General features: G+C 40.7%; 2 protein-coding genes across 2 annotated transcripts; one reads left to right on the top strand and one right to left on the bottom strand.

The window, feature by feature from the left end:
• The first annotated feature begins 55 nt into the window (after nucleotides 1-55).
• LOC138017878 (dapdiamide synthesis protein DdaC-like) lies at nucleotides 56-7,092 on the top strand. The gene is made up of 5 exons (XM_068864867.1): nucleotides 56-81; nucleotides 184-284; nucleotides 3,448-4,043; nucleotides 4,737-4,943; nucleotides 5,157-7,092. Exons 3-5 carry the CDS (start codon nucleotides 3,459-3,461, stop codon nucleotides 5,553-5,555), a joined length of 1,191 nt encoding a protein of 396 aa, XP_068720968.1. The 5' UTR covers nucleotides 56-81; nucleotides 184-284; nucleotides 3,448-3,458; the 3' UTR covers nucleotides 5,556-7,092.
• On the bottom strand, nucleotides 7,083-13,705 carry LOC138017880 (beta-mannosidase-like). The gene is made up of 6 exons (XM_068864870.1): nucleotides 13,603-13,705; nucleotides 11,900-12,001; nucleotides 11,552-11,653; nucleotides 9,840-10,022; nucleotides 9,232-9,378; nucleotides 7,083-7,552 (listed from the first exon to the last, which is right to left on the bottom strand). The coding sequence occupies exons 2-6, from the start codon at nucleotides 11,999-12,001 to the stop codon at nucleotides 7,466-7,468; spliced, it is 621 nt and encodes a 206-aa protein (XP_068720971.1). The 5' UTR covers nucleotides 13,603-13,705; the 3' UTR covers nucleotides 7,083-7,465.
• Between the last annotated feature and the right edge of the window lie 245 nt (nucleotides 13,706-13,950).

Raw genomic sequence — 13,950 nt, 5'->3', positions numbered from 1 at the left:
ATCGATTTCTGTATCCCAACCATGATCAAGTATAATTCTGAGAGACTGGCAAATACTTTTCAATCCAAAGATTTTCAATAGGTAAAGGAAAGATAGTGACAAAACTGTACGTGCAAAACAAGATTAACAAGTCAGTGACAAGTCGTGCGTGTAACATTCCTGTTTCTCATTATTTAAACGCAGGGGACACTAATGTGTGGGAACTGTAACTGCGCCATTTCAAGCGCACCTACTTCGATATCAAGAGTTTCGAGACTCCATGATATAGTGAAGGCAACGCAAAGGTAAGTATACCGAAAACGTTTTCGTGAAAGATTTTAGTCTCGTCAATTTGGTGTCGGAACGAGATCGGCGGGTCCAAAACACAGGTCAGTGTACACTGTCACTGTGCTACAGACAAATAAACAAAACCAAGAGTGTCTCCTAGCCCTACAGGCCCTAATCACTCTACAAACCTGTTGTTTCAGGTCTAAGGGAAACGTTTATCTTTATTGTTCATCACTGGAGCAGAGGCTCCTAGTCTTGACCTGTGGAATGGAAGTGATTGGGAAGATTGAAATGCCACGTCCCTAATCACGCCTCCTCCACACCCCCATAAAAACTCACAACAGCCACAATTTCTCTACTCGCTCTGACGAAGGGCTAACGCTCGAAAAGTCAGCTTTCCAAATGGTTCACGGTGGTAATTCGACCTTTATCAACAAGTTTGATAAAACCAAAGCTTCCTGTTTTACTCTCCCACCGACGCAGCACCACAGTTTCTTTAGAAACTAGAAATATGTTTGTTAAATACGAATAACGGCACAGTTAAGCAATGCGGTTCCTCGATTTTCGCAATGAACAACAAAACACAACGGCACTTGAGATTCCAGCTATTTATGAGCTATATGGCGACCCAAAATATCTTGCAAGACTGGACGAATTTATCAACACTGCTTCTGAAAACGCAAAACAAGTGTCCTGGAAAATCAGGATCAAGGATCCAGGACCAAGGATCGAGGATCGACGACAATCTAAACGAAACCTTTTTTTAAAAATAAAAAACAAGAGCAAGAACAAGAGCAAACCAAGAACAATAACAAGTCTTGAAATCAATTGTGTGCACAGAAATTAAGACAATAATCTGATCCATAGCCGTTCACTTTAAAATATAACTCATTTTATATTGTACCATAACTGGCCCTAAGGGGTAAATGTCACTACTATACAAAGAGCCCCTCCCCCCCCCCCCCACCCCAATTGTTTAATGGATCCTCCTTTCTGTCTTCCGCGATTGAAAGTTAAAAAATTAAAAAAAAAAAAAAAAAGATTACTCTCAGGGCTTTGAGTGTCCCACACTCAGAGCCAAAGGTTGCATTGGGACGAAACGACATATAGAGCTGAGTGTCATCAGCGTAACAATGTACCTCTGGGAGATGGGCGCTTGTGATGTCAAACAACTTGCTAGTATACAAGCTGAACAACAGGGGCCCAAGACAGGATCCCTGAGGCACCCCATGCCTTGAGTTACTTGAGTTACTCACTGTTTAGTTAACATAGTTTTGAAATCCAAGCAAAGAAAAAGAAAAATTGATTTTTTGGCCGTAGTAGCACTTTATATTAAGAGCAATCAAACAGTAAAAGTTCTTCTGTCAAGCGGACCTTCTCTGTTTTCCTCACCACCCCTTAATGTTATAGAAAAAAAAGGAGGTCAAGTTGTGAAGTGGTTTTTACTCTTGAGCCTCCGATTCGGGTATCTTTTCACCTATCAGGCTAGTACTCCTTGACTGAAATCAAGCAGTTGTGTAACACTTCAGATTGTCGAACGAAATGATATATGAAATGCGGATATGAAATCAAGTGAAGCTATGATCCTCTCAGTTAAAAACGCAATTGAAAAAGTCCTGAAAAAGTCAGGGCCCGGTTGTTCGAAAGCCGATTAGCTTAATCCAGGATTAGCGTAAACTTTTGTTTCATGTTTTCAACTTTTTGGTGAAAGGTTGTTTTGCTTATTTTTGTTTTTCAAGATTGACTTCTTCTAATGTAAAGTCTTGCCAAATATCAACGTTGAACAGCATTTAGCAGTGGAGTAATAAACTCCTTGGTTAATTTTTAATCTGGGATTAGCGTTAATCGGCTTTTGAACAACCGGGCCCAGGACTTCAACGAGGTTTGAACCCGTGACCTCGCGATGCCGGTGCAACGCTCTAGCCAACTGAACTAAGAAGGCCACTGAGGTTGGGAGCTGATCATTTGTGAATAGATTTTTAGGCTTCTCGACGCAATTGCTTAAATTGCGCTCATAACTGCAAGGATCATAGCTTTACTTGATTTCATATCCACAGCACAATATAAGATACATTTCATATATAATTTCATTCGTCAATTCATTCATAAATCGCGGGATCATTTAAACCAACTCCCAACACCAATGGCTTCCTAGAGCGTCGCACCGGCACCGCGAGGTCACGGGTTCAAGCCCCGTTGAAGTCCTGAAATTTTCAGGCTTCATAAGTGCTATGATCACAGCTTCACTTTACTTCAGATTGTCTTAGCAAATCATTGCCGATTGCATGCAGCTGAATGGCTGTATACTCAACAGCTAGGATCCTATGAGTTTCAGTTCCTAAGAGACGCGGGCAAAGAATTTTAACTCTAAAAATATTTGTGTCCTTGACTCGAACATATAAGCAAGATGTCTGAGACAACTGACAACCTGACAACATGATCCCTGGCTACGCAAAATGTGCATATGACCCCGACATTAAATCTCTGTTTTAATTATTTGCCTCTCTTAACAATTGGTGGATGTCGATCCACATTTATACACTATTCGTCGTACGTAGACCATTAATGAAAGTACGACGTTCTTAATCTACTCACGATGTACATGAGATTACCTCCTGAGCCGTCGTCACGCGTGCCTCCTTACCGTATTTGTTCTAAAGGAAAGATTACGTGACGAGTTAAAACGGTAAGACGCCCCGTCGAGGGCTTGATAATTGAACCCTAATATTTTTACAAGTGAATTGCTGCGAGGGGACCCAAGAAATACGACAGCAAAGACAACAGGCTTTATTTGCATGACCATACATGTACAAATAGTGTTGGTAATAATTCCGTGTTCAAGTACAGTAACTAGAAATGTCCAATGATTGCTTTTGCACATCACTACTCATAACATCACATCACCAGCCATCACTACCCATTACTACCTATCACTAGCTATCACTACGCACCACTAACCATCACTAGCCATTGATAACCATCACCAGCCATTACTAGCCATCACCGACCATCACTAGCCATCATTAGCCATCACTATTGCCATCACTAAGCATCACCAGCCATCACTAACCATAAGTTCTGCTGGAATTATACAGGGTTACTTGCGTACCTACGCCATAATGCCCTCTCTAACAACAAGAACAATTCCTTACTTTAAGCACCTATCACTTGTCTCAACAGAAAGATCGACCATGAGAGTTTTTCAATTGCGTCAGCTTCAGATTGCAATCCCCAGGTTTGCTACATTCCTTTCCGATGCCTCCCGTAAAACACGTTTTGGCACGGCAAGTTACATTCGCCCATCTTCAACACAAGCAAGAATCCAAAGAGTCAGCTTCCAGCCGCTGCCTGTAAAAGAGCTAACGCCTAACTTGAAGTCGAGGCTTAGAGACAGACCTTTTATGGTGGGTTCAAGAGGCGAAGGCTTCCCAGAATACCTTGCAAAGCCAAGAGAGTCGTTGCCACATGCGGTTTTTGTTCATAACCCGTACCAGGCCTCTCTGGCAGAACTGGCCGCGCAGTGTATGGAATATGTTGAAGAAAACCTCACACATGACCCTGCTATATTATTCCGAAATCTACCAGCTCAAACTGCTCAGGATTTTTCGACCATTGCCAAAGCCATTCCGTGGGAACGATTGGAGTTTAAAGGTGGGGCAAACTACCGCAATAAAATTGATAAGGATGCAGAGATCTACACTGCTAATGATGATCCGAGTCAGATATCAATAACACCTCACAACGAATTATCGTATACAGACGCATACCCATCAAAGGTAAGAATAGTTCATTAGCCAAAAATTAATGTTCTTATTACAATCAACTCTTGTCTACCCCTCCGGAAAAGGTCTTGATGCCCACCTGAGGGAGCTAACGGCTTTATAGAGAGGCGCTAATTTGAAATAAAATAATACATATGAAAGAACCAATGGACGCATTAAGAACAGAGCTCGGACGCGCAAACGAAGAAATCAACTAAAACTGAACCCACAGATCAAACGATGAGCGAAGAAACGATCCCGGCCATAATCTAAAGAAGAAGCAAAGGCACAGGCGGCAAAAAGAGTGAAAAGAGAAATGAAATTAATGAAAGAGAAACAGAAAAAGGGATAACAGACAAACCCAAAGGACCTTGCGTAGACCAAGAAAACGACAGCCACAGGCGAATGGAGAAACAAAAGGGGGGGGGGGGGCGGGGTGAAACGTTAGGAAAGATGGATTTATGGAAGGATGGACAGGTGGACTACAAGGGACGGGAAGATCAACATTTATACACACCGACTGACCAACGAAAAAGTGAACAAGAGATTATTAATTGGTAGATAATGAATTATTTAATTTAGTTCATTTTATATTGGCACACTAAGTGCGGATTTAAGTAGTTTACTACCCTTGTTTATGATCCAATTAGATAACGTACAAATAAAAACAAAGATATTCAGTTTTTAAGCTTCCCTGTCCCTCTACAGATTTTCTTCTTTTGTGTACAAGAGCCCGGCGAGGGCTGCGGAGGTGAAACACCGTTGGTTAGAAACAGCGAACTTCTCGCCAACTTGGATCCTGATGTTGTACGAAAGTTTGATGAGAAACAAGTGCGATACGTCAGATACTTTCCCGACAAGTCCAATGGAGAATACTTAAATTGGCAACATGTGTATCAAACAGATAACAGGGAGGTAAACACTGCGAACTAATTTGATTAATTTTCTTTGGTTTCCGAAGCCTCTATGGTAGGTATTAAAACGAAGACCGAATCTTATCACAGAAAACTGATTTATTTATTTATTTATTTATTTATGTATTTATTGACTCCGAGGGTGAACACAACTCGGAAATGGCTTCTTGATTATCGATATCACATCACCTGGTCCTCTGTTTGTGTTTAAAAGGTTGTAGAAGCACACGCCAAGAAACAAGGCAGTAACATCACATGGGATCCCTCTGGAGATTTGTACGTCTGGCAAAACAGACCGGCTTGTATATATCATCCAGTAACAGGCCAAAAGACCTGGTTTAATCAAGTAGTAAATGGTAACGCATCGTATTACCGCTTGCTGCCAAAGGTTGCTGGGATTCCGGACAACAAACTACCCAGTAATACCTATTACGGTGACGGAAGGGCGATTGAGCCAGCGGTATTGCAACACATTGTGGCCAGCAAATGGTCATGCGCAGTTGGATTTAAATGGAAGAAGGGCGATTTATTAGTCCTGGATAACTTGGCTGTGCAGCATGGAAGAGTTGGATTCAAAGGGGACAGACAGTTATTAACTTGCATGACAGTGTAACAACTTAATAGTATAATATCGAGTAGCTTATTGATTCTATGGCTGTTTTGAATCGAAACTGAGATATTGGAATAGTCGAAACAGTGGAAACAGTGGAATAGTCTTCCTGAAACATTAAGGCAAGCAGAATCTCTCCTCGGCGGAGAAAACTCCTGGAAGCGAGGTTGGAATCGAAACGAAAATCGAAAGGAACTTGTAACAAGGTGACATATTATACGGTAGCACAAACCTATACGAGTATCAATTCACATGACTCGTCCCCATAGTTTTTCCTTCACCCTGCAAAGAAATCCAAGGAAGTTCGAAACTGTGAAAACCATTAAAATTATGTAGTGGACCCCATAAAAACAAACCATAAACTTACGACTGAGGGTTGCTTATGACGTGAGACACATAGTCAAGCTCAACAGTTTTTTTGGTCGCTAGGCAACTCTTGCCTATGACCAAGGAGCAATGAGTTTCCTTGCGCTTTAGAGCGATTTTCAATTGACTGTCGTAAAACCAAAACCAAAGTAATTACTTTAGCCAATCAGAAAGGACAGGGGCAATCCGGTAAACCAATCAATTACTCGAAGTAATTACACGTAGCCCACACAAAGCGCGGGAAAATGTGCACGCGCGAGCCACGATGGGTTTTGGTTTCACTTCTGATTGGTTGAAAAAGTAGCGCGAGAACTTTGAACCAATCACTGAGTGAACTAATCATAAACCAAAGCAATTTGCTAATTACTTTCGACACTCAATTGAAAACCACTCTATCACAATATTAGGAGGGAATGGTTGGTGCAGCACTTCCTCTATGCTAATGTGCTCAGGTTTCTATGTGCTATAGTAAGGAGGTCGAGCAAAAGACGTTCGTTACTCAAGGACGGAACCGGAAGTGAACTTTACGCTTTAACCCAATCATTTCTAACAGATAACCGATGCTTAGCAATTTAAGTGAGGTAGTGTTAAGACAAGTTAAAAAGGAAAACAGCTCACTTCGGGTTGCCATTCTGGCCCAAAAACGTCATGCGTACTAGCTTCCTATATATAAACAGGCACCTTAAGATTTAAAATGTAGCATTTATATCAGCAAAACAATGGCTTTGCACGTGCGTTTTCAACTTTTGTTATTTTCTTTCCGGTTTCCTGCAAAATCTGGAACTTCACATAACCAAGGCGTGAACACACAAGCGCATGAATGTCAGTGGGTAGTTCCGCTGGCTCTTGAAAATCGCGAAAAAGTTTTTAAAAAAGTGAACTTGCAATTTTCCATTACGGTTGGCTGCCTCTCTCTAATTGGCTTTTTTTTACATGTCTTATAACCCAGTCCCGTAAATCAAGTGATCTATGATCCTCGCAGCTCAAGCTTCACTTGATTTCATATCCGCATTTCAATATATGATTCATTTCATTTATCATTTCATCGTTAGCCCCGTAAATGTCACGCACTTTCATCAAAGTTCTACTCAATCGAAATTGTACTTTCCATGTAGCTCAACACAACCGTCAATGTGTAAACATTACCTCGAATAAAGAAAGGCATTTTACCAAACTTTTTTTTTATTTCAACTGTTTTTTAAATCGACATTAATTCTTTACACTACTGCAATAAATTGCGGTGAACTGTATTGTTTTAAGATCATTCATTTTTTCATTCACGCGTTCATCCAAAATGGCGACTAATCCTGTAGCTATTCCAGATTGCTATTTTCATTGGTTCCTATGACCTGCAGATCCTTTTGTTATCAGGTGCATTGTTTCTGCTGCTGTATCATCTATTGAGTCTCATTCTCCATTCACAGACCGCGTCTGGAAAGGTACAGGATCTCCTAAAACGGCAACCTATGTTATTAATTTGCTCAGTGGTCTTTTCATTTGTTGAATGTTACTTGATTTTGCAGCTTGTCTATGGTGAGCAAACCAGTTCAAGTGTAGAGATCATATAGAGACTTGACGTAAAGACTTTTCTCCAGGTCGCTCGCTGTCGTTTCTTGCCAACTGTAGAACAAAACCTGCAACACAAAAACAGCGTGAGCGAGAGAAAGCATGGCCAAGGTTTTGTATTTTTGGTCGTATTTGATGCGATTACAACCATGCTGTTAATAGCTGACAAAAATGATGATGGTGGTGGTGGTGGTGGTGATGATGATGAGGAGGATGATCTTGATGAAGATGTTGATGTGACAAATTATTCGCCAATTAGGATTCGAGTTCTGTTTTTTCCATAGTTCACCGTTTTTACCGACATCTAAAGCACTTCAATGCCCCCAGAGAAAATGAGTTAAAGTGCTACTAAGGAGAAAACGTTTTGAAATACATTTGATTACAAAAATGAGCGATATTGCAGGACGTTTCGAAGTCATCTTGACTTCATTTTCAAGTGATAAACGCAATGGTCCTTTCAAGTTTAAATTACGTGGTTGTTTATAACGTCAGCCAACGAATTAGTGTTCGCGCGATTAAATGTTCTAAACAAATACTTTATTCATCAGTGTCACAACATCAGAGTCACGCTTTATGCACTCACTGCGGGCCTATTTGCCGCCACGGACGGACGGACGGACGGACGGACGGTCGCTCGCTCGCTCGCTCGCTCGCTCACTCACTCACTCACTCACTCACTCACTCACTCCTACAACCCGGTGACATAGTGTGTAGTGCACTTTAAGTGCACTACCACAAAAATCAAAGCTCAGAATTTTGCTAGTCAGATGTTAAGCAAACACAATTTCAAAATGTGAAGAAAAAGAGGAAGTGATCTTTTGATCATAGTAGCAATTTAAAGTCCTTAATCACTTTATTGTGATCATTAACGCCATTCCAAAAATAAGCAGAAAATTGGTTTGTTGAAGATGGTACTATTCAACAATTATTATATGGCTTGTGTTTGTAGCCGATATAACGTGCGCTCTGATTGGCTAATCGTGACTAAATTGTAGGGCATTATTCTCCCGTAATGCCCACAGGCCGATTACGGTCGTTTTTGTACGGACCTCGCTGCGCTCGGTCCGTACTGCCACGACCTCGGGCCAATATTCCCCAGTACGGCCCTCGCGCTCGGTTAGTAAGAAGTTATTATTCGCCGAAGGCGAAGTGAATATTGGTGAATACATACCGAGACGTAGTCGAGGTAAACATACCCCAATATTCACTGAGCCTGAGGCGAATAATTGTTTCAGTGTAATTTTCGGCGGTGAATATGCACGAAAAGTGCTTGATTAGCTTAGCAGCCGCGCCTCCAAAATGTTATATTCACCGGGTAGCGCGGTGAATATGACACTAAATTCTTTTAGTATAAATACACAGGTGATTATACAAAATCGCGCGCTCTCATTGGCTCGCTATCTCGGATTATCAGCCGATAATCACCTCGACGGACAAAATGGCTGCCAGTAGTCGTTTTGCCACTGTAAGTGAAGATGATTTCGCGTTGAAATGTTTTTTTTTTTCTCTTTTTTGAAATAATCACCTGTGTATTTATACTAAAACAATTATTCGGCTCAGCCTCAGTGATTATCGGTGAATATTCACCTCGACTTCGTCTCGGTGAATATTCATTGATAATCACTTCGCCTTCGGCGAATAATTGTTAAATAATCTCCGCTGAAAATTATACTAAATTTGACTAGCAGTGATTATATTAGTAGTATATTTGATTAGTAGTGATCGAAACATGAAAATAACTGTTTACCGTCTTGGAAGGCTCAGTAAGAAGAAATCCATTCTCCGAGAAGCGCCCACGGACATCCTTGGCGACCAACCACACAAAGCAAGCGGGCGACTGGGCCTGAATAGACACGCTGAACTCTGCCTTCGAGTTCTGACGAACTTTAACAACCTGAAGAATAAAGTTGATCAAGCTGTCACCTGAAATACATGCTTTTGAGCAAGAACTGGATTCCAACGAATATGCCTGGTATATGCGGGGCCCGTTATCATTTGACAATGAATCTCAAAGCAAAACCTACATAACTGCAAAAAAGAAGGCAAAACTCTTTTCCATTTTGATTTAGCAATCGATATGTCGTACATCCGAGGGCCGTGGAGTTCTTCTTCAAGGGATCATCAATTAAGAAAACACCAAATTAATTAGGACCAATAAAAAAACCTGCAAACTTGCAATTGGCTCACTAACCTGATACAAAATTCATCATATCGCATGACATATATATGATTGCTGTTGCATCAAAGTCTACGTCAAATTATCTTCTGTCTGGTTCTATCGGCTCTACACAGACTTACAGAACACATGAATTGACTCTGACAAAAAGCAAAGAAAAGACTTCTAAACATACTGACCTTTAAGTGGGGATCATTTAAGCCGACGGCTTGAGACAAGCTGGTAGGGTAAAATACGTTTGTTGGTCCCAGGTTCTGTCCAGTACTTAAGTCAGCGGGAGTCGTGGTGATGACACAGTGACGAGAGCTGACACATCTGCTTGTTTCTATCAAAGTTTTTAAGTCTTCCGAATAAACGAGTTTCTGCAATGAAAAGGAAGATATAAAGGGCGATCAGAATCTCAAGAAAATTATACGCACTTGGTTCAAATTTATTCATTAAACCTGGGCGCACAACCTTCCTCAAAACGCCAAAACTTTCATAAATGCATATTTAACGCGTGGCCTCATTTAATTTTGTCTCTTAATCTCAAGAGGAGTTTCACTCAGCTGAAAAAATGCAGAAATTTAACCGAGGATACAACCATGAAGCCCGAGGATACAGCCTTGAATATTGATAGAGAAAACTGGGCCATTAAATCAGTTTTAGACGAAATAGAGCGGTTTTCAAATGAGTTTCGTAAAACCAAAACCAAAGTAATTACTTTGGCCAATCAAAAAGGACGGAGACAATCCAGTAAACCAATCAAAACTCGAATTACACGTAGCCGACACAAAGCGCGGGAAAATGAGCATGCACAAGCTACGATTGGTTTTGGTTTCACTTCTGATTGGTTGAAAAAGTGGCGCACTAAGTGAAGTAATGCAAAACCAAAGTAATTCTCTAATTACTTTCGACACTCAATTGAAAACCGCTCTAACTGATTGATTCTTTAAATTAACTGGACGATTTAAGCAATTGTCACTTTGTAGACACTGAAAAATTCAGGTGGCTCCAACGGGATTCGAACCCATGACCTTTGTGACGCTGGTTTAGTGCTCTACCAACTGAGCTATGAAGCCACACAGTTGGCAGCAGGTAAATTTGTTGGGCTCATAAGTTCCCGTGAAAGGAATGATCTTTCAGGTGTCTATAAAGTGACAATTGCTTGAATTGTCCAGTTAAGTGAAAGGACGACTCAGTTCTTTCCTCTAAAACCCGCAGTTCCAATACACTTTTCTTATAAATCAGTTTTAGAATAAATTTGGTATCAAAGAGCTCTTGGGAACCTTTTTTCCCAAAATCATTGGATCCTGCTCTTCTTAATAGGCCATTTCCGAGTGTCTGCCTCCTCTTCAAAGCAAGTCTTAAGTGTGAAGTCTAATTGCAAAGCAATTAGTTCTACTTTAAATATGAATGGAAACTTATTTTCATAAGAAAGACTTCGCACTCAGACTCGCTTTGAAAAGGAGGCAGACATGAACTCGGAAATGGCCTATTCAGGTCCCTCCCAGATGCTTAAATTGAGATGATAATAACTTGGTGTTCTTTTATCCTTGAAATGACGAACAGGTTTGACCTTGTCCACAAACCCGATGAAGGAAGTTTGTCCAGAAAAATTATTGTCAAATGCTTCAATTCGTTGTGTCGATCTTTGCATTATTGAGTTTTCTTGAGGCAAAAATAAACGCACACCACCTGCCAATTAATGTCAACAGAAGCTATTATCGCCTGTTAATGTCAAATGTTAATATAATTGTCGTTCTTGAAGGTCCCGTTTGGTGTTAATAAAACTATGTTCATTTTAATGATAAAACTAAAAAGAAATGAAGATTTCTGTAAATGAACAACAACAGGTATAAATAATACCCATTCAATGTTTTGTGAATTCACGAACAAAGCTGGGACTTACCGATGACTGAGGATGTATGTTAAATGTGACGTTCTTGCTGGACAGCGGCTTAAATGAAGACCACGCCCAAGCCTTCAAGGAAACAGCACCCTTAACTATGGGCTACAGAGAGGCAACGAAAATACGTTAGTTAAGTAGGCCAGTCGACTACTGACAGTGAATTTTCTTTCTCCGTTCTTCATCGTTAAGAGTAGGAGGAGATCTCTTCGTTTTTTCCGCCGCTCACTCCCTAATTCTGTCCTATTTCATTTTTGGAAAGATTGTAACAGGAAAGGGGAGGGGGGTATACTCTTAACGAGCACGCCTTTCCAAACTGGTAACGGGAGAAACAAAATAATTACAAAGTACCTTTGTTAAATCAGATATAACATACAGCTTGAATTTCCCGCCTTTCACGTAGGGTGAAGTGATGACCGTCGCGTAGAAGTTTTTCGCGAAATAATGGAGCATCTTTAAAAGAAATCAAAATAAAGTCTATAGTACACCACCTAAGGCAGTTTCAATTATCAATGAATTTAACTGGCCAGTAACAATAAGCACAAACGGCTGGATGAATCAATACGCATGCGGAGTACACGTAATTTACGAGAGCGAGATGCAAGAGCACAGATCGTGACTGGTTATTTTTTTGTTTTGTTGTCGTTGTTGTTTTTTGCTTCTCATTGGTGGAAAAAGTAGCGCGAACTTTTTTGACCAATCAAGGTGCATGATAAGGTTACTTGAGCAGTAACGAAAAAAAAAGGTGCCTCAACATTCCAGAAATTTAAATCCCTCGCAAACCTGAATTTGTCAGGCTTTCCTTCCGTTTCTGCTTGAGTAACGTTGTTTCAGTAGTTGAAATATGTCTTCCACATAGATAGTGTCTTCATTTCCATATCCTTTATGTGTTAACTGCGAACTCACAAAATGACCAACTCCATATTGGCTCAATAGTTCCATTGGTGAAGCACTGAACCGATTTCGCAGACAGAGGTCACGAGTTCAAATCCCACGATCATGCCTAAGTTATTCAGGCTTTCCTTTGCTTAAGTAACGCTCACAAATGCGACAATTCAAAACTTTAAAGTGTTTCTTTCCGCAGCTCAAATATCTGTCTTTAGTTTATAGTCCCCTGTCACAGAGCCTTGAAATCGCCCAAGAAGATTTTTTTTTGTCAATTCAGTACCGCCCTATGACATGCAATCTGCTTACCCATATAAGGTGGTTTGCAACCAGTTTCTAGAGACACAGATTACAATGCTGCAATGTACAATTACTGGGGCACGAACAAAAGGAGCTAATGAGAGGTCTGTTTTTTTCCTCCACCAACATGGCGGCGATCACGTGACGTGAAAAAAAACATTCATTCGGTGGACACTCCCTCTCTCCCTCCCTAAGGGCCAATTCACACGGTACGATTTTGTCGCACGCGACAAGCTCACGACATGCCTACGACATGACTTACGAGTGTCGCAGCGTTTGAAAGCATGTTTGAACATGCTACGTCTTTTTTTCTCACGGACGCCACAATCGTAAGTCATGTCGTGGGCCTTAGCCGGCTGTTTTTGGGAACCTCGCTTAGTTTGCGAATCTGATAAGTCTTTGTTCTGTGAATTTCTTTTTTGCCCAGGCTCTTTTTAATAGATCCTTGTAGCTCAGTCGGTAGAGCGGCAGAGATCTAACCCGAAGGTCGTGGGTTCAATTCCCACCCTGATCAGAGTTTTTCTCTGTCCTTGTGTGCTCCCATTTCCATCAGTAGGGCTAACGCTCACATGGTTCATATGGGATTGAAATCTAGCACTTCACATTACACTCTATTCAGTTAACTCTGTTTGAAATATAAGTGCTACACGGCCAACGTTTGTATAAACGTAACCTTTCTTTTTAATATCGATGAGAAAATTTGTTTTCTCCGCTTCGATCTTTAAAATTATACTGGCCAAATTAAATCTTCAAAGTAAATGATCCCTGTCTTAAGTGTAGCCTAGCGTGCGCCCGAATGAGGAACATGGTTAAAAAAATTGAGATTTAATTGTCAAATCACTGAATTTGTTTCATAGGTTGTATGATACCTTCCATCGACCTCCATATTCCAACGAAGACCAAGTAGGAGCCTGCCAAATACTGTTTAATCTAAAAATAAGTTGACAAACAGAGACGCACTCTCATTAACAAGTCATGCGTTGATAAAATTACAGTTACTCATAACAGACCATTTTACAGTTCTGTGCTCAGTTACCAGGCCTTTGGATAAAAGAGAGGCTGAAGTTGATCTTGCTTTGATACAAACCTCATTGCTATTCTCACTGCATAACTAATTAGCTCATGGCAGAAGTTTTCATTATGCGTTCGAATTCCTCCGTTTCCGCGCACGCTTATTGCGGTGTTGATGCCTTGCGGTCTTAGAGTATATATTTTAT

This window comes from Montipora capricornis, chromosome 9, assembly GCF_036669925.1.
Source record: "Montipora capricornis isolate CH-2021 chromosome 9, ASM3666992v2, whole genome shotgun sequence".
NCBI classification, from domain to species: Eukaryota; Metazoa; Cnidaria; class Anthozoa; order Scleractinia; family Acroporidae; genus Montipora; species Montipora capricornis.
Note: the sequence above shows the minus strand (reverse complement) of the source record. Positions and strands in the feature narration are given on the sequence as shown.